Here is a 21,278-nt window from a genome sequence, read left to right as displayed (position 1 = left end):
TATGTTTTAAATGGTAAAAAATTGCAGCACACTGCTGTGCAGAGGGACTTAGGTGTCCTCGTGCATGACTCGCTAAAAGTAGGATTGCAGGTGCAGCAGGTAATTAAAAAGGCAAATGGAATTTTGTCTGCCATTGCTCGAGGGATGGAGTTTAAAAACAGGGAGGCTATGTTGCAGCTGTATAGGGTCCTGGTGAGGCCACACCTAGAGTATTGTGCAGTTTTGGTCTCCTTACCTGTGAAGGGATGTACTGGAGGGGGTGCAGAGGAGATTCACTCAGTTGATTCCAGAGTTGAGAGGGTTGGATTATGAGGAGAGACTGAGTCGGCTGGGATTATACTCATTGGAATTCAGAAGAATGAGGGGAGACCTTATAGAAACATGTAAGATTATGAAGGGAATAGATAAGGTGGAGGCAGGGAGGTTGCTTCTGCTAGCAGGTGAAACTAGGACTAGAGGGCATTGCCTCAAAATAAAGGGAAGCAGATGTAGGACTGAGGTCAGGAGGAACTTCTTCACCCAAAGGGTTGTGAATCTGTGGAATTCCCTGCCCAGTGAAGCGGTTGAAGCTACCTCGCTGAATGTTTTTAAGGCAAGGCTAGATAAATTTTTGAATAGTAAAGGAATTAAGGGTTATGGTGTGGGGGCGGGTAAGTGGAACTGAGTCTCAAATAGAATAGCCATGATCTTATTAAGTGGCAGGGTAGGCTCGAGGGGCCAGATGGCCTACTCCTGCTCCTATTTCTTATGTTCTTATGATTCATGCATTTTTCGTTTAATCACTAAGGTAATAAGCTGTGCAACCCAGAATCACTGAGTGGTCAAAGTAGTAAATTCTTAGCAAGTCAGATGAAGTAGAGGTGGAAATATTTCAGGAGGAAAATTCTTGAGTTTAGGGCTCAGTAACTGGAACATTTGGGTTGAGGTTTTGCCACTAGTTTGAATGAGATTGTCAGGGCTGGACGTAATGCCACAAAAATCTTGCCTTCTAATACATATAACATTCCAGATAAAAAGCATCTTAAAAAGGTGGCTTAAGCAAAAGCAAAAAACTAGATGCTAGAAATTTGAAATGTAAAATGAAAATGAAAAACCTACAGAAGTTAATCCCGTATCTCTCTTTCTCCAGATGTTATCTGGCATATTGAGGGTTTCTCCAAAAGACCACAGATGTAGAAGAAGTGGACCATTCAGCTCATCAAGTCTGATCTAGCATTCAATGAGATCATGGCTGATCTGACAATCCTCAAATCCACTTTTCCACCTATTCTCCATAAGCCTCTATTCCATGACTGCATAAGAAAAATCTAAGTCTTGAATATATTTAACAGCTCAGCCTCTAAAGGCGTCTGCTGTAAAGAAATCCACAGGTTCACTGCCCTTTGGAGTGAAGAAATTCCTCATTTCTGCCTTAGATATGCAAGCCTTTACTCAGAGCTTGGGCCTTGTGGTTCTTGACTTTCCCTCAAGGGGAAACAAATCTGTTAAAAGGAAGCTGTGCTTTCCAGCAGAAAAGATGCTACTTTGTTTGAAGCAGCTGATGAGTTTTAAGATTGGAATGAATATTAGGACTTGTAAGAAAGGGAAACTAGAACAGAATTAAAAACAAATCCCATGATCTGTCAGAATACAAACTTACACAGAAGTTGCAATTGCTTACATGACTGTTTTGCCTTTTTCTAAACATAGTTCAAAACAAGATCACTTGAACAGAGGACCTTCCTGCTGAAGTACAAATTATCCATCTACAGTTGAGGGGTTTTCTGATTTTCTTTGACAAACTCAATAAGCCTGCTGAAGCAACGAAGTTAAATTGACAAGTTGCATGAGAGAATAGTGAAATGAAACAAGAGTCTGTTGTTAAGTATTATATCCAATTTTACATTCAAAATGAGCAAATTGCAAACCACGTGGGTTTTGTACAAGTGATTAAATCATGGTAGACAAATATTATTTAAATGCACAAACAGTTGTAGAATTTTATATTTAGATCAGACAGTTTACTATCGAAGCTGTTTAGGAAAACAGACTGCCCTGTAACCTATTCGGAGCAACAGCTGTACTGGATCTACAGTGAATCTGGATATTTTCACATGCAAGTTATTTTGGAATCTCCCCTTGTCAAAGGTTAGAACTGGGGATATTTGCTGATGATTGCACAATGTTGAGTAACATTCACAACTCTTTAGATCCTAAAGCAATCTATGTCTAAACGCAGCAAGTCATGGACAATATCTAGGTTTGGGCTGACCAGTGGCAAGTAATAAAAACAGAAATAGAAATTGCTGAAAAAGCTCAGCAGGTCTGGCAGCATCTGTGAAGAGAAATCAGAGTTAACATTTCGGGTTTAGTGACCCTTCCTCAGAACTGATGATAGCTCGGAAAATGTTGGTTTCTACGCAGAAGATAGGGTGGAGGGAGGGGGTAAGAAGTAAGAGATAAGTGGGGATAGAGCCCAAAGAGAGAGAAGAGCAGTTGGAAAGACATAGGAGTGAATAACGATCTGGCTTGGAGGGTGAAAAGCTATCAATGGAGACTGTTAGTGGTTAACAATGGGTTGTGCGTGATAGCCACCTATGTGATAACAAGGCCTGGGGTGTGGGGGTAGGGGTAAGGGTAAGGTCATGGGAGACCTCAAGCTCTAAAGTTATTGAACTCAGTATTGCGTTTGGAGGCCGCAGGGTCCCCACATTGGAAAATGAGGTGCTGCCCTTCCAGCTTGCACTGAGCTTCAGTGGAAAACAGCAGCAAGCCAGAGACAGATGTTGGCCGGGGAACACAGTGGTGTGTTGAAGGGGCAGGCAACTGAAAGTTCAGGGTTTTTTTCTTTGCAGACAGAAAGTAGTATTTGAACCACACAAGTACCAGACATTGGCCATTCTCCAATAACAGAATCTAACAACAGACCCTCAACATTCAATGACACTAGCATCATTGAAACCTCTGCAAACAACATCCTGGGGGTTACCATTGAGCAAAAACCAAACTAGCCATATAAATACTGTGGCTACAACAGGTCAGAAGCTAGGAATCCTGCAGTGAGTACCTCACTTCTTGACTTCACAAAGCCTGTCTACCTTCTTTAAATCACAAGTCAGGGTTGTGATTGAATACTCCCCAGAATGAATGTAACTCCAACAACACTTGAGGAGCTTGACACATTAGAACAGGAGTGGGCCATTCAGCCCCTCGAGCCTGTTCTGCCATTCAATGATATCATGACCATCCAGGAGAAAGCAAGCCTCTTGACTAGCACCACATCCATAAATATCCACTCCCCCCATCAATGACGCTCAGTAGTAGCAGTATATATCATCTACAAGATGCACTGCAGAAATTCACCAAGGGTCCTTAGACAGCACCTTCAAACCCATGACCGCTACCATACTGAAGATCAACAGCAGCGATGCATTTGCAAGTTGCACTCCAAGCCACTCAAAATCTGACTTGGAAATACATCGCTGTTCCTTCAACGTCACTGGATAGAAATTCTGAAACTCCCTCCCTAATGACACTGTACCTCTACCTATGGCAAATGGTGTGCAGCAGATCAAAAGGCAGTTTAGTGTCATCTTCAGAAGGACAACTTTGCATAGGCAATAAATGAAAGCCAACTCCACATCTGATAAATAAATAAAAAGAACTTTTTCTGGTATTTTAAGAAAACAGATGTTACAATGCAATTTATCCAATCTGAATGATTTCTTTAAAATTATAATTTCCCACTGTTAGGAAAGGTCAGTTTTGAATACAGAAGGCTTCTTGGGCTCTCCAAAAGTTGCTGTTTACTTTGACTGAAGCAGCTGGCAGACAGCAAGTACTGAAATAGGCAGGTCAACTCAAACCAAGGGCCATGACGCCCCAGTGACGACATTCAAAATAAAACCCATTGCTATGACCTGAGTACTTTCAGCTGCCTGGCCCTATATTAAGAATTTTGTCCCAGAGTATCTGTCTCTTGCCGAGTTCTGATGGAAGGTCTGGACCCGAAACGTCGACTTTCCTATTCCTCTAATGCTGCCTGACCTGCTGTGTTCCTCCAGCTCCACGCTGCGTTGTATCTGTCTCTCTACTTCTCTCCACTCCTTTATTCACACTCCATAAAACCCTCCTCTATGTTGGAGCTTGGTGTCATCTGTGTTAATGTCTCTCTCAGCTTGAGCTCAAATTTTGTTTGATAACTTCTTTGAAAGGATGCTTAAATCCATGGGATGTTTTATTACATTGAAGTGATACATAAACAGAGTTTTTATTGCCCTTTGGAACAAAACAATCAAACATTATAAATAATCATGGGGCTTTTAGTTTGGATAAAAGTCCTTCAGCCCATCATGACCATACCATTCATGAAGCATCTATCTATTCTCATGCCATTTTCCAGCGTCGGGACTATAGCCTTGCATGGTATGGTGTTTCAAGTGCTCATCTAAATACTTCTTAAATGTCTTGGTAGTTCCTGCCTTTATCATACTTTCAGGTGGTTAATTCCAGATACCCACCACATCTGGGTAAAAGGTTTTTCCTCAAATCCCCTCTAAAACACTTACTCTTTACTTTAAAACTGCAACTGATCCCTCTACTAAGGGGAAAAGTTTCTCTCTATTCACCCTATGTGTCCCTCACAACTTTGCAAACTTCAACTTACACCCCCATCAGTCGTCTCTGCTTCAAATGTCATGATTACAAAGCAAGTGATGGAGTTGTCATAAAATGCATCGTTCTGTACAGTAACAACTCTGGTGAAACAAAAACAGAAAAGTGCTGGAGGAACTCAGCGAGCCTGGCAGCATCTGTTGACAGAAAAACAGAGTTTCAAGTCCAGTGACCCTTTGTTAGAACTGAGAATAGCTGGAAATCGGTGGCATTTCTGCTGATGGGGGAGTGAATACAGTATATGGAAAGAGGGGTCAGGGAAAGCAGACAAAACAAATGGATCAGCAAATAAAGAGCTAGCTTTCTCTCGATTTATCATCGGCAAGGTGCTAGGTAGGGTGCTAACGAGGAGTGCAAATGGTTGAAGATACTTTGGTCGTGCTGGGAGCAATCCATACAAAACACAACCTTAGGGTGTGGGTAACAAACAGAGGAGTACATTCATGTTCTGAAATTGTTAAACTCAATGTTAAATTCTGAAGAACGTAAGGTACCTAACAAAAACAATTCTGGTGAGACGGTGGCAGAAGGGTAACGTCATTGGACCATTAACCGAGAGGCCTGGGCTAATGCTTATGGCAGCTGGTGGGAATTTAAACTGACTTAGTAAAACTGCAACTGAAACTGAATCTCAGTAATGGTGACCATGACAACTATCACTGATTGTCATAAAAGCGAGGCTGATTCAATAATGCTGTGTTCACCTATCCTGCCCTACATACCTTCTGAAATGCCCATATCAAGCCCACAACACAGTCAAGGACAATTAACTATGAGCAACAAATGCCTGCCTTTACCTGTGATACCCACATACCATCAAAGAATCAATAATAAAAACAACTGAGTTAATTGTGTTCTCTCAGAATAAGGAAACCAGAATTAAGTTGTTTGTTCAATTTAGTTGATTTAAGTCGCAGATTAGGAAGCAACATATATATCCTTGTCCATGGTCTAAAGAAAACAATCCATACAAATTTAGTTGTTATGCCAAATTTTGGTTCATCAGATATTGGCAGCTCCTAATCTTTAACCAAGTAGTGTAAACACTGAAGAAAACTGCCCTGCCAAAATGTTAGCAGCTAAGTTGACTCATAGGGGAGATGATGGTGTAGCAGGAATGTCACTGGTGACCCTCACATCTATAATAGAATAATGCTTTTAAAATCCAAATCATGTTAACAAGTCAATCCTTAATTTTTATTACTCTGCATGAGCGGTATTAGTAGAAAGATGCATCGGTTGTTGCAAGATTCATCAAAACACATCAACCACACTGCACAGGAGACCATTCTGCCCATGTTACCTCTGAAATAGCTATCCAATTAGTCCCTTCCCCCGTTCTTTTCCCATAGTCGTGCAATTTTCTCTCCCTCAAGTACTTATCCAATTCCCATTCATAAGATTCGACCTTTCACCTCTGAACCAAGCATTAATTCTGTATGCTGGTTGAGGTTTGGACCAAATGTATTGAATTACAATGACATTGCACATGAAAACACAAAAATTATGGCGCCCCAACATGGATACAGATTTCCGAGTACTCCAGTGTGCACTTGCCTCCATCTGGGTTTGTTGGAAACTACCAAAATGTACGGCTCCGTCATGGATGCTTCTTATCTAATTTGGATGGAACGGGGCAAAAGATTCAGCCGAGTTAATGAGGACATTGCATATTTGCAGGGACGCTTTGAGGATATCCATAAAACATTTCCTCCGTGTTCATGATAACCACTCACCTTGATCAAGCTCGGAATTGAAATGTATTTACTAATGAGTTCTAGCAAACACGGCAGACATTTTGTACACTGCAGGGTGCCAGAAACAAACAAGATAAATCAATTGACTATGCGTTCTATTAATAGTAGTTGAGAGATAAATGTCGGCTAGAGCACCAAGAACTCTATTCATTTAATAGTGGGTGCGGGATCATTTAAATTCATCTGGAAGGGGATACACAGAACACTAAAATATGGCATTATTTAGCTCAGCTGAAGTCATAACAGACTTGAAATGTTTACTCGTTTCTCTCTTCACAGATGCTGCCAGACCTACTGAGTTTCTCCTGTACTTTTTGTTTTTATTTCAGCTTTAAAGCATTCACAGGATTTTGCTTTTATTCGGGGGATGAGGAGAAATCTGGATCACAGGAACAGAAGTAGGCCATTTAGCCCCTCAAGCTTGTTTTGCCAATTAATGAGATCATGGCCAATCTGTGGTCTAACTTCATTAAAATGCTTTTGGTCCATATCCCTTAATTTCTTTGCTTACAAATTTAACTCAGCTGTAAAACTAACAACTGATCAAGTATTAACTGCCATTTGAGGAAGACAGTTCCAAGCCTCTACCACCCTTTCTGTGTAGAAGTGCTTCCTAACATCTCTCATAAATAGTCTGAGAATTACGGTCAGACCATGTCCCCTAGTTCTAGTATCCCCAACCACTGAAAACAGTTCCTCTTTATCTATTCTGTCTTTTCCTGTTAATATCTTGAAGACTTCCATCAGATCACTCCTTAACTTTCTAAATTCTTGAGATAACAAGTCTCATTCGTACAATCTTTCCTCATAACTTAACTCCTGCAGTGCAGGTGTCCTTCTTGTGAACTTATTATGTACTTCCTTCAAGGCCAACATATCCTTCCTATGGTGAGTGATACCCAGACCTGCTCTCAGTACGGGAAGTGGGTTAAACAGGGTTTTGCATAACTGAATCAGAAGATCCAAGTCAGAAGAACAGCAGAGTCAGGTGGGAGCCCTGGCTGTGGGTGGTTCTAGAGGGCAGCAGGACATAAAGCCATAGAAGGTAATGGACAAACACATCGAGAATTAGGTAGAATGTACAGCATTGAAAATAAGCCATTTGGTCCAATTGGTCTACACCTGTGCTTCTGCTCCACATGAGTTTCCCAAATCCTCTACTTCTAATTGTATCAGGCCTCCTATGTTTTTCACATGAATGCATTCATCCAGCTCCACTTCAAATGCATCTATGCCATGTGCCTCAATTACTTATGAGTCAAGAACTTATCCTGAATGTTTTATTGTATTTATTAATGACTATCGTTTATTTGTGCATCATAGTCTGGACACACCACAAACCCCAATATGTGGAAAGATCTCATTTTTATCTGTCAAATCAAATCTCTACATGGTGCTAAAGATCATCACTAACTTTTCTCTTCTTTAGGAGAGAATCAGCCTGTTCCAGTTTTTTTGACAGGGATAATTTGGCAGTTTTGGCTTGACACTCTTTGAACCATCTCCCCATCCCTTGTATAATATAGAGATCAAAGCTGTGCACAATAACTATGGATTTAACCAGGTTTCCAGGCACAATAAAATAAAAGAACTGTGGATGCTGAAGGTCTGGGACAAAAACAGAAATTGCTGGAAAAACTCAGCAGATCTGGCAGTATCTGTGGAGAGACAGCAGTTAATATTTTGGGTCCAGTTCTGAAGGCAGCTCACTGGAATCAAAACGTTAACTCTGCTCTGTCTCCACAGATGCTGCCAGACCTGTTGAGTTTCTCCAGCAATTTTTGCCTTTGCTCTATAAAATTTAAGGTGCTTTTCAATTACAGTCCCTCAGAAATTAGTTAGAATTAAGCGATGCTCCCAATTCTATTTTCATTATACTGTTAACAATCAATGCAGAACATTCTGCACACTGAACACTTAAGTGAATGAGTACAAGGATCCAACATAATTATAACAATACCATGTATCTGCTATCTTCTTCCATCCATGGGCAACCAGCAAACAAAACCCCATGCTCGGAACATAAAGCACACGCTCTGCCACCACAAAGCCAACAGGGAAGAACAAGTTTGATGCCGGAATGAATGGTAACACCATGAAAGAAAGTGCCTGGAAAGAAAGAGCATTGTTTGAGCCACATGTAGAATTAGATGATAAACAATAAGCAGTTTTACAAGACTTTATTGAGCACTGTGTGTGAAAGAACACAAGTCATGTCACAACTACTGCTGGTTGAGGGTGTAGATCAAAATGAAGTGGTGAAAAAGTCTGAAAAAAAAGTCTCGCAGAGTGAGGATGGTGGGGAGATGTAAACTCAAGAAAGACTCCTCATTAATGCAAGACTTCACCTCATCAATGCAAGACTTCACCTCATCTGCCTTTTCAATAATAATACTGAAATGAAAGAGAATGGGTAGACAGTCACATTGTGGTTATGTCAGCATGTCAGGCTAATGTTCTGGGGACATGGGTTCAAATCCCGCTAGGCCACATAATGAAATTTGAACTCTAAAAATCTAGAATGAAGAGCTCACAGCCACGTAACCTTGGTCAAATGTCGTAAAATCCTACTTGATTCACGAAAGTCCTTTAGGGAAGTAAATCTACTGTCCTAACCTGCACTGGTCCACGTGACTCCAGATGCTCAGCAACGTGGTTGACTCATAACTGCCCTTTGGGCAATTAGAAGCTGGCAATAAATGATGGTCCAGCCAATTATGCCCAACTCCCATCAACAAATAAAAAAAGCAACCAACATGCAAATTTTACAATTAAACGTTAAAATCAATTGTTAAAAACTGAAAATATTACAACAGAAACTTTTTTTAAATATTTATTCCACTGCTTATCTTGCAGGTTTAGTTTTCCCTGTTTCAAACTTTGCGCAAAACTTCTTCAGAAGGGTCCCGACCCAAAACACCAACTTTCCTGCTCCTCTAATGCTGCCTGGCCTGCTGTGTTCCTCCAGCTCCACACTGTGTTATCTCTGACTCCAGCATCCGCAGTTCTTACAATCACAGTTTATAGCTGTGGAACACACTACAATTGTGTGTTTTTTGGTTCTCTGGAAGAGGTAGTGCTAATTATCCTTTGTTTCTCTGGTTGTTTTACAATCAGGTGACTTGGTGAAGTATTTTAGTCAGAATAAGTGTCTCTCATATCAGCCAGACTAGACTGAACTTGCTATGTTAGCAGGATTGGACACTACTTCAAATGACCTCAATTCTTAATCAGACACAAGTAGCTCCAAACAAAACAGGCACATAAAATTACAGCAACTTGCACTTATACAATACTTTTAACGTAGATGATCCAAGATGTTTTGCAGCAGCATAAACCATACAATATTGGATCCAGCTACAGAAAGAGCTATTAGGACAAGTGACCAAAAAGCTCTTAAAAAGCTAGGTTCTAAATAGTGACTTCAAGGAAGGGAAGAAAAACAGAGGAAGAGGCGGATAAACATGGCAAGTGAATTCCAGAATTTATTGCTTTCGGCAAGTGAAAGCACAGTTTGTGTAAGAGACCAGAATTAGTAGATCGCAGGGACCCTGGACAGATGTAGGGCTGGAAGAAATGGGAACAGCAAAGCCACTGACAAAACTAGATATACAAGCACTGCTGCACCATTCACACCGGTTCATATCATATTATTGCACATCTGTCTGCCCTTCATCTCTCCCTCCCATCTAACTAACTAGCATACCAAATCATGGGGGTAGGCTGAGGGATTGAGTCAAGATTGAAAGATTAAAAAACTGGAAACTGTGCCAAATGAAACATGCACAGTAGCCATTTTAAACAGAAGAAATCTATTCAATTTCCTGGTAAAGGTGATGAATGAACATATTTTCATTTTAGGAACCTGCATTCCGCTCAAGGATAGAACAGAACAACAAACTTAGAACTATGTAACACCTTTCACGATCTCAGTGTGCTCCAAAGTCCTATACAGCTAATGAAGAACCTCTGAAGTGCAGTCAGTGTTATACAATAGTTAATTCTCAAAACTAAGAGAATGCATTCAGATGTAGAACAAAACTGCATGTATATCGTTCAAACAACATACCTCAATGTTCCTAAAGTGGAAATTTTCCCACCTTCAATGGCCTCAGAGATTTGAGCTATTCTGGGAAATCTAAATCCAGCTCATATTAGAGCAATGAAATCTGAGATTTAATGGAGGTACTCAAAGTCATGAGAGGTTCAAAAAGAGACGACAGAAATAAATTTTCTTCACGTACTGGCTGCAGGGCAAGATTCAAACTGAAACCTTCCAAAAGGGAAACAGATAAGCCAATGGTGGAAAAACAAATTGCAGATTACAGGGAAAGGACAGAAGAATAAGATTAGCTAAATTGTCCGGGAGAGAGAGCGCTGGGATGGGCTCCTTCGGCACTCTAACCACATACTAATTCTATCACCATCCATTGGTCTAATTCACTCCCACTGCACCAGAATCCTCTTTTCGAACATCCAAATGGCCACAATAAATAAAAAAGCAGGGCAATGGTCGGGAGCAGGCTGGATGATCCAAAAAGATCTTGAATTATCTGCCATTTGTTTTCAACTCCTTTTCCTTTTGTCTCACTGTTGGGAGGTGTTAAACCCTCTGGAGTTCCTTGCCTGCAACCCACTGGCACATTCCTAGCCTTTAAAGTTTAGGCATCAGTTTAACAAGCAATTATTCTGCTAACTGGCTTGGGACGCTTGTTGAAGTTAAATATTTCTGTTGAAATAGAGGTTGCTTCTGATCGTGAAAGGAATGTGGATTAACTGAGGTCTTGGGAGATGTTTGCAAAGTATTTCTTAATTATAATGGACGTTCATTTAAGCTCAGCAGGAAATAACAGTTCTTCGAAGATTTCAGTGGAACAATTAATAAATGGTTAGTGAAAACATGTCATGAAATACTGTACGAATATCTTTCAAGTACTTCTTGCAAACATCTCCCTGCATTTTTCAGTCTGTCAGAAGAATGGCTAAATAATCCAAACATTCAGTGCATAACCTCATACTTCACATGGCTGATCTCATTGATAATTCTCAACTCCACTTTTCTGCCTTTTCCCCTGAACACTTAATTCCCTTACTGATTAAAAATTTGTCCCTCTCAGCCTGGAATATATGCAACAGCCCAACCTCAGCAGCCCTCCATAGTAGAGAATTCCACAGATTTACTGACCTCAGAGAAGAAGTTCTTCATCTACCTTAAATGTGAAACCTCTTAATCTGAGACTATGCCCTCTGGTCCTACACTCTTCTACAAGAGGAAACAGTCTGTCCATATGTACGCCATGTAGTCCCCCAAGAATCTTGTATGTTTCATTAAGTTCGCCCCTCATTCTTTTATATTCCAACAAGCGCAGGCCCCATCCACACAACCTCTTCTCATAACAATCCCTCCATACCGGATATCAGCCTAGTGAGCCTTCTCCAGATTGTTTCCAGCACCAGTATATATCTATTTAGATAATGGGCCCAAAATTGTTCATAGTATTCCAGCTGTAGTCTGACTTGTGCCACCCTCCTTTTATACTCCATTCCCTTTGAAATAAAGGCCAACATTCCATTTGTCTTCCCAATTACCTGAACTTGGATGCAAGTTTTTCATGATTCGTGGATGTGGATTCTCTTCCATAGCTTTCTGCAGTATTTGTCCATTTAAATAACATTCAGTTCCTCTATTCTTCCTGCCAAAGTGCATAACCCTCATACTTCACATTACAGCAAAGTAGTACCACACCCAAATTTGTACAAACACATTTTGCAGCGGTTATCATGGAATCATACAACACAAGACGACTTACCGTGCCTGCGTCAGCTCTTTGAAAACTATACATTTACTCCCATAACCTTGCATCTCTCCCGTTTCCGTATCCAATGCCAGCTCAAAAATTATGACTGAATCTGTTTCCGTTACCTTTGCAGGTAACATACTACAAATCATAAGTTGCTGCAATAAACAATTCTTATCTTCTCCTTAGTCTGATTCTCTTGTCAATTTCCTCTAACCTGTATCCTTTGGTCATTGCCAGTGGAAAACTCTCTTTTTAATTGTGTACAGCAACTAGCAGGCCAGCTTCTGCAGCTGCTCTTACCATTATTACAACTTGGGATGATTCTCCAGGATAGCGAAGACTATAATGTATCAGTAGAACCATTAAACAGTAGAAAATGACTGTGGCGAGGTTTCGAATATCGAAGAATGATTCCACTAATGGAACAGTGCCCATTGTCCAGTCACAGCACAATTCTGATGGGTTCAGGAGAAGCCAACCATTCAGGGGCAAGAGGTAGTTGAACGTGAGCTGCCTTACAGGGCTTGGACTGACAGCAGCTGGATTATCAAACCTGCAATAGATAAATTACATTACTGGCAAACTCCAAAAATAAAACCTTGCATCCATCTAAGAAAGCTTACAACTATTCTGCATCTTTAACACTGTAAAATGCCTAGAGGTGCTTATAGAAGTATTAGCCAATAAAATTTCAAACTAAGTCACAAGGAAATATTAGCACCGGTGATCAACAGTTTCAAGGTAATAAAGAGGACTTAAAGGAGGAAAAGTCCTTTAGGCCAATTAGCCTAACATCTAATATTGGAAAAATATTGGCATCCATGATAAAGGAAATAATCGCAACACATTAGAAAATTGCAATCTAATCATGCAGAGTCAGCATGGCTTCACAAAATGGAAATCATATCTGACCAATTTATTGGAGCATTTTGAGGAAGTCTCAACCAGAGTGGATAGAGGGGAAACCAGTAGGTGTATTGTATTGGGAATTCCAGAAGGTATTAGACAAAGTACTTCACAAAAGATTAAGTCTTAAGATAAGAGCCTCTATTTTGGAGGTATTGTGTTAGTGCGGATGGAGAATTGGCTAATGGGCAGGAAACAAAGTGGGGACAAGGGGTTATTTTTCAGGTTGGCAACCTGTAACCAGTGTTCCACAGGGAACAGTGCTGGAAATGCAACTGTTTACAATATTTACAATATATATTAATGACTTGGAGGAAGAAAGTGAATGTAGAGCAGCTAAATTTGCAAAAAGCACAAAAAGAGGTGAAAAGGAAAATTGCAAGGGGTACACAAAGAAGTTTACAAAAAAAATTGATAGGTTAAGTAAATGGGCAAAACGTTGGCAAATGAAGTATAGTGTGGGAAAATGTGAAGTTGCTCATTTAGGAAGGGAGAACAAAAGAACAGAATATTATTGAAATGGAGAAAAACTGCAGGAAGTTGAAACACAAAAGGACTTGGGGCATTTGTGCATGAAACAGAAAACTAGCACACTGATGCAGCAAATAATCAGGAAGGCCATTGGAATGTTGGCTTTTATTTCAAGGAGGTTGGTTGGAGGGTAACATCTGGAGCACTGTGACCAGTTTTGGTCCCATTACTAAAGGGAAAATATAATTCATTCGAGGCAGATTAGAGAAGATTCATTACGATGATGCCCAGTATGGAAGGATTGCCTCATGAGCAAAGGTTAAACAGCTGGAGTCTCGACTCACTGGAGTTCAGTAGAATGAGAGGTGATCTCATTGAAACATATGAGATTCTTAAGGGGATTGACAGGGTAAATGCCGAGAGGATATTTCCCCTCATGGGAGAGTCTAGGACCAGAGGGCATAGTCTCAGAAGGGTACCAATTTAAGACCAAGTGGAGGAGGAATTTCTTCTCTCAAAGCATTGAGTGTCTTTTGAACTTCTTGTCATAGACAGCTTTGGGGAGGCAGAGTCCTTATGTATATTTACAGCTGAGGTAGATAGATTCTTGATCAGTAAGGGAATTGAAGGTTTGTAGGGTAAAAACAAGAAAGTAGGACTCAAGTAATGTTGGATCAGCCACGATCCTATTGAACGGCAGAGCAGGATTGAGGGGCTGAACAGCGTACTCCTCTTCTTATGGTATTTAAGCCTGATCTGAAATTTGGTGAATCATGTGCAACTTGTTTCTTAACTCCATTCATATTCCTTGGCTCCCTAACCACATATACGTTGGCAAAAATCTCAGATTTAAAATGCTCTTTGTGGAAGACAGATTCAACTACTATCTTCTCTGCCTTGTGTGAAGAAGTGTTTGTAGATCTTCACCTGAATGCCTGGCACTAATTTTACAGCTACATTCTCTTGTCCTGCATGGAACAGTTTCTCTTGACCCATCTTACCAGTTCATTTGAAAACATCAATAAAGTGTTTTTTTTACTCTTCTATGTTCCAGGGAATATGTCTGATTCAGCAACCTACATTGGCTCCCACAATTATGCAAGGTCTCAACTTTAAAATTCTCATCTTTCATTTCAAATCCTTTGATAACCTCACCTTATGTCTCTAAGCTTCCTCAGCCCTACAATGCTGAGATACCAGCAATTCTCACTCTTGAATACCCCCATTGCATTTGCTTCACCCATAATTGCCTTCAGTTGTCAAAAAACAAGCTCTAGTGGTCCCTTCCCAAACCTCTCTGCCTCTCATTTGCTCTTTAAGCCAAACTCAAAGCTAATCTTTTGGCCAGGTGCCATGTTGTTTCCTAATTGGGTCAGTGCCAAACTTCGCTTCATAACAAGTGAAGTTGTACCTGACGTAATCTCTCTTCACAATCTAACCCTTGGAACTCAGATAACACTGTTTAGAGAGAGAATTGAAGAATTTAGGACCTAGATGGAGAATGCCTCATCAAGTTTTTTGAAGCCTTTCAACATTCGAGTACACATATTTGAATTATTCAGGAAACTCAATGATTTGTTTTGTCGAAACAAGTACCATGTGGGGTGAAGATATGTAACCTGTTGATTGATCATTTGTGTGCATTGATTGGCTGGCAAGTATTAGTTGGGACAGCAGATCAATCAGTCCTTCTCTTCCATCGGTGCCATAGGATCATCTGGAATTTCCCTAAAAAGATAGACCTGGCCAAGTGCCTCAGATAAAGATTGGTATGTCCGATAATTGTATTGGGAATTCCAGAAGGCATTAGACAAAGTACCTCACTCTTTCAGCACTACAGTCACTCATCTGCCCAGAGTGACGCTTGAGCCCGCAATTTTCTATTTGGAAACAAAATCTTGTGAAGATTGCTGACACAGCAGGAGTCTTAGGGTAGTGATGGCCTAATGGTATTATCGTTAAATTATTAATCCAGACACCCAGGTAATGTGATGGGGCCCCCGGTTCAAATCCAGCCATGACAGATGGTGGAATGTGAATTCAGTAAAAATATGGAAGATCTGGCACAAAGACACTGTAGATTGTTGACAAAACCCATCAGGTTCACTGATGTCCTTTAAGATGGCCTCTATCTTCACTGTATGGATTCTATGATTTAAAGGAAATCCGTCATCCCGACCTGGTCTGGCCAATATGTGACTCTACAATGTGGGACACTTAACTGATCTCCGGGCAATAAATGCTGGCCCAGCCAGAATAAAATAACAGAATACTATTTAAATAGAAGAAAACTGCAACACAAAAGGACTTGGGGTATTTGTGCAGGAAACGCAAAGGCAGCGCACTGCTGCAGCAGACAATCAGGAGGGCTAATGGAACGCTGGTCCTTATTTCAACAGGTTGGTTGGAGTATAACAGTAGGGAAGTCTTCCTGCAATTGTACAAGGTGCTGGTGAGTCCATATCTGGAGTACTGTGAGCAGTTTTGGTCCCATTATTGAAGTAATGATATTTCACCGCAGGCAGTTCAAAGAAGATTCAATAAGGAGATCCCTGATATGGAGGGATTATCTTATGAATAAAAGGTTAAGCAGGTTGAGACTCTATTGAGTGGATTTTGGAAGAATGAAAGGTTATCTCATTGAAACATGAGATTCTCAAGGGATTTGACAGCAAAAATACTAAGGATATTTTCCCTCATGGGAGAGCCTAGGACAGGAGTGCATTGTCTCAGAATAAAGAAGTGCCAATTTAAGACTGACATGAGGAGGAATTTCGTCCCATATGGTTCAGTGTCTTTGAAATTCTTTGCCACAAACAGCTGTGGGGGGCAGAGCCCTTACATATATTTAAGGCTGAGATAGACAGATTCTTGACCAGTAGGGAAATCAAGGCTCATGGGGAAAGGGCAGGAAAGTGGACGTGAGAAATGTCAGATTAGCCCTGATCCTATTGAATGATGATACAGACTTGAGACGCTAAAGGACTTACTCCTGTTCTTATGGTCTTATGATCACATCTTGTCAACAAACGTTTTTAAAAAGCCGACAAACATTACCCCATTGCATCTTCGAGGGAAGGACCACCAAATCTAATGACAATCAGACATTAGGGAGAATAGAGTTGCACTTTTGCTTAGAGTGAAAAGCCTGGACATTCCGTTCAGCAAGACCTGCAGACCTCTGGTCTTGTAGTTGGGAACACCTCAGAATTGATGGGGTCTGCTATTGGAAGAGCATCCACAATTGCAGAAGACCAAGGAGTAAGTTAAGTGGTGTGTGTCTGTGTGCGTGTGCATCTGTGACTGTGCGCACACGCGTGTGTGGTGGCAATGAGGAGGAGTGTTTCTAGGATTGAGGCCAGTGTGGGAGATGGCGACAGGAAGGTTCAAAGCAAGGGCAGGGGGTTGGTTTGTAGTGGACATAATCCTGCCCTGTCCACCGTCTCAATTAGGCACTGATTAGCTTTAATCACCAACCCCCAGTCCTCGGGTGACCAGGGACCTGCAGCTGTAAACCTCAGGTCACATGATGACAGACCCATCTGTGATTGGGTCAATGCCAACAGTGTGAACTGAAGGCAAAGGTGTGAAGCAAGGAAGGCAGGATTTCAAAATACCACCACCACTACACACAATTAAATGCCCTTCCTGCCTCTAAACTCACCATCTCCAGGAGCACATGATTCTGCCCCCAAGCATGAAAAAGCTGATTCTCAAGACTGTGCATTTTTGAAAAAATAATATTTCATTGCCTAATGGCTCATTTGGAATATTTAAACATTTTGGACATTATAAGCTACACTTCCATTTTGCAAGTTTCAGTATACAAATCAAGATATGACTTCCATAAATGTGTGCTAGATTCACCTGAGTGAGCAATAAGACAGCATTGTTTTGTGAACTGTACAATTTGAAAACTCCACAGCACCATCAACTGACCAAATAATTTTTTTTCATAAAATAACTGAAGTCTTTTTAACCACACCTTTAAATATCAGGGCATCTCCTCTGTTGGTAAATCAAGAGTTTTATTTGGATAGCTGAAACTACAAGAATATGATAGTATTGAAATACATCATATTTACATACTACAAAAATTTAAAGTGATGGAAAGATGATACAACACTGGATTTCACAGGACAAAAGATACGGAAACAGGCCACTTGCTTCTTTTAATTCACTGATGGGGCGCGAGCAATGCTGGCTGGGCCAGCATTTATTGCCCATTTGGTGTAGGTAGAGTCACAAAGCCATTCAGGAGGAAATACCAAGAATCTTACTCAGTGACAATGAAGGAAAGGCGATAAATTTCCAAGTCAGGATGGTGAGTGACTTGCAGGGGAACTTGCAGGTGATGTGTTCCCATGTTTCTGCTGCCCTTGTCCTTCTAGATGGTAGAGAGGTCATAGGTTTGGAAGATGTTACCCAAGGAACTTCGGCGAATTTCTGCAGTACATCTTGTGAATTGTAAGGATTGATGCTACTGTGTGTCAATGATGGAATGGGTGAATGTTGTGGTGCCAATCCAGCTTTGTCCTGGATGTTGTCAGGATTCTTGAATGTTTTGGAGCTATATTCATCCAAGAAGGGAGTATCCCATCACACCCCTGACTTGTGAATTGCAGGCAGTGGACAAACTTTGAGGAGTCAGATGGTAGTTACAGGTTCCTGAACTCTGATGTGCTTTTGTAGCCATGTTATTTATACGGCCAGTCTGGTTCAGTTTCTGGTCAATGGTAACCTCCAGCAATTCAGGTATGGGAATGCTACTGCCATGTCAAGGGGCATTAAGACCACAGGACAAATAGCAAAAAGTAGGCCATTTAGCCCATTGAGTCTGCTCCGCCATTCAATGAGATTATAGCTGATCTAATAATTCTCAACTCCACTTTGCTGCCTTTTCCCCATAATCCTCGAATCACTGATTAAAAATCAGTCTACAAAAAACAATAACAACCCAGCCCTCTGCACGAAAGAATTCCAGATTCACTATCCAATTCAAACAGCATGCCTCTTTTTAACAATGTATTCAATTTAGTGACCTAATCTCGAATGAATAGAACTCACTTGACTGATCCATGCGAGTGGCACCACTCCTGGAATCAGCAATTTGTACATGTTTGATAAAATACTAACCAACACATCCTGCTCTGCACTGTCCAATGGTCTGCTTTGAATTAAGATGATTGATCAACAGTAACAAACAAGTCACTTAAATACACCATTATTCATTAGATTGAACCACATCTTAAATTTTGTTTCCACACCTTGATTTCCTCATCAGAATACTCCTACGCAACAAAAACCTAACATTTTCAGTTGTTAAATGGGAATCACTACAACGAGGGAGGAAAAATAAAATAAACTTATCACATTTTTTAATATATGGAATGGACTGCTGGGAATTGACAAAACATGAGATCATCCACCCAGGCCACAACAACACTTATTCCTAAGACAGCGTATCCACAATCTTAGAGCTACACAGCTGACCAAGCTGCTGAAGGAAACAAATTTGAAATCTTCAAGACCCATACTTCAGTTTATATGTCTTTTTAAATTATCACTCTACGAGGTCCCATCAGGCTGACTTGGTGCTAATTCTTCATCTTTCAACAGAATATGTGTTAGCCTGTGATGGTGACTCAACCAAAATAGATGCAGAAACTAACCTCATTTGATTTCTTTTTGGCAGGTGGGGGAGGGAGGGAAGGGTTACAAATATCCACTACCCTGTGCGTGAAGAAGCTGTTTCTGCTATTACCCAGAATGGCCTGAGTCTAATTTTAAGATTGTGCTCTGTTGTTCTGGAATCCTCCACAAGAATTAAAAATAAACCACACTATTCATCCTAAAAATTCTGTTAATTATCTTGAAACTCATCAATTAAACCACCCTTAATCTTCTATTATAGAGTCATACAGCACAGAAACAGACCCTTCAGTCCAAGCCAAACATAATCCCAAACAAAACTAGTTCCACCTGCCTGCTTCTGGCCCATATCCCTCCAAACATTTCCTACTCATGTACTTATTTAAGTGTGTTTTAAACATTGTAACTGCGCCGGCATCCACCACTTCCTCAGGAAGTTTATTCCACACACAAACTACCCTTTGCATAAAAAATTTGCCCCAATGGCTTTTTTTTTTTAAAATCTCACTCCTCTCACCTTAAAAATATACCTCCCAGCCTTGAAATTCCCCATCCCAGAGAAAAGGCACCTATCCATACCTCTCATGATTTAATTCTTCTCTTTAAGTTTGAGGAAACACAAGACTTTCATAAGAGATTTCCCCTCCTTCACTGGGTTATCTTCCCTGTTCTCACCACTGACATGCCAATACATAATGCCTAACTGTACGCAGGGACAGCGAAGCCCACCACATTATCAACATCTGTTGGAAGATGGTACGGCTCCCTCTGCTGGTGACTGTGAATGAAGAGAGCACTAACTACCAGCAGGCAATTGGAAAGTGATTCCTTTTACTTTGACTTAGCTTCGCCTGATAAAAATTACAATTCTCATTGCTATCCTATGACTTCCAATTCTGGAGAGATTTTGCCACAGGCGTGAACATGAAAGAAACGAAGAGGGGGTTTAATAGACGTTGCGAACCATCATGCAAGAACAATGTCGGCTACAATTTTTATTCGTCCCTCCAGAGATCATCAGAATAATCACTAAATTGGCTTCAATGGTCAGAAGAAACATAGAAATGCTTTGGTTTGAGTCAAACATTATCAAGGGTGCAATAGGCTTCTAGGAGCAACTGTTGTATAAATGAAAGAACACTCATAATTACAGCACAGAAACAGACGATTCAACCAAAATATCCATACTAGTTTTTATGTTTCATGACCCTCCTCTCACATGCATTGAATTCTATTGAAATATTTTTGTATTTCTTTCTCCCTCATGCACTTCCTTACAAATGCGTCTGTGCTACTGACCTTGAGCACCTCCAGTGGTAATGAGTTTCACATTTCCACCACTCTCTGCACATAGAACTTTCTCAGACTTATCATGGTTCTCTTAAATTTATGGCCCCGGATTTGAGTTCCACCCAAATTATGTCAAGTGATTAAGTCAAACATAGTTTACCTGGTGAAAATTGGCAGCTGAGACTGAATGACCTGAACTCGGACAATGACAAGCAGAAGAGTGCTCAGCATCAAAAAAATAAGTTTGATTAGAGTCTGGAGAACCCATGATGGCAGATTGCCCTTCCCTCGGACCAAGTGGACCATCTCTCCCAGAACACGTAACGTGAACTGCAAGAAAGATAAACAATTATTTAAAAGGAACTCCGTTCAGCTATCACAACTCTAAGCTAACGAAGTGTCTTTTTAGGCTAAATCTTGGTGGAAATTTAACAGCATATTAAAGATTTACAGGAATGTTAATGCCACTAGTCAGTCTGACAACGAGTTCAGGGGATCGAGAGATATGAGGAGTTACAAATTTCTTCAATTGTTCCATAAATGTAGCTAATCATGGAATTTCACCCTTAGCCTCCTTGTTTACTTTTGAGATCTTGCTGGACTGGCACATAATTGCCCATTGTCCTTGCGTGGAACATAAATACCCTTCTAACAATTCCTAATGGAATGCTAATCAAGTTCTCTGGTTGCTCCATTGTCCTCAACATACTGTTATTAGGTCATGCTTCCAACAAGTTATGGCACAGAA

The 21,278-nt window shown here is 40.6% G+C and overlaps 1 protein-coding gene across 1 annotated transcript in view; it reads right to left on the bottom strand.

The window, feature by feature from the left end:
• tmtc3 (transmembrane O-mannosyltransferase targeting cadherins 3) overlaps positions 1-20,907 on the bottom strand; it is a 42,600-nt gene extending 21,693 nt beyond the window's left edge. The window contains exons 1-3 of the mRNA XM_048607665.1: positions 20,691-20,907; positions 12,512-12,764; positions 8,371-8,519 (exon numbers count right to left, since the gene is read on the bottom strand). Of these exons, the coding sequence (XP_048463622.1) occupies positions 8,371-8,519; positions 12,512-12,764; positions 20,691-20,836 (548 nt within the window). The 5' untranslated portion in view covers positions 20,837-20,907. The remainder of the gene's footprint in view (positions 1-8,370; positions 8,520-12,511; positions 12,765-20,690) is intronic.
• Between the last annotated feature and the right edge of the window lie 371 nt (positions 20,908-21,278).

This window comes from Rhincodon typus, chromosome 18, assembly GCF_021869965.1.
Source record: "Rhincodon typus isolate 14 chromosome 18, sRhiTyp1.1, whole genome shotgun sequence".
Lineage (NCBI taxonomy): Eukaryota > Metazoa > Chordata > Chondrichthyes > Orectolobiformes > Rhincodontidae > Rhincodon > Rhincodon typus.
This window is presented reverse-complemented; position numbering and strand designations above follow the sequence as displayed.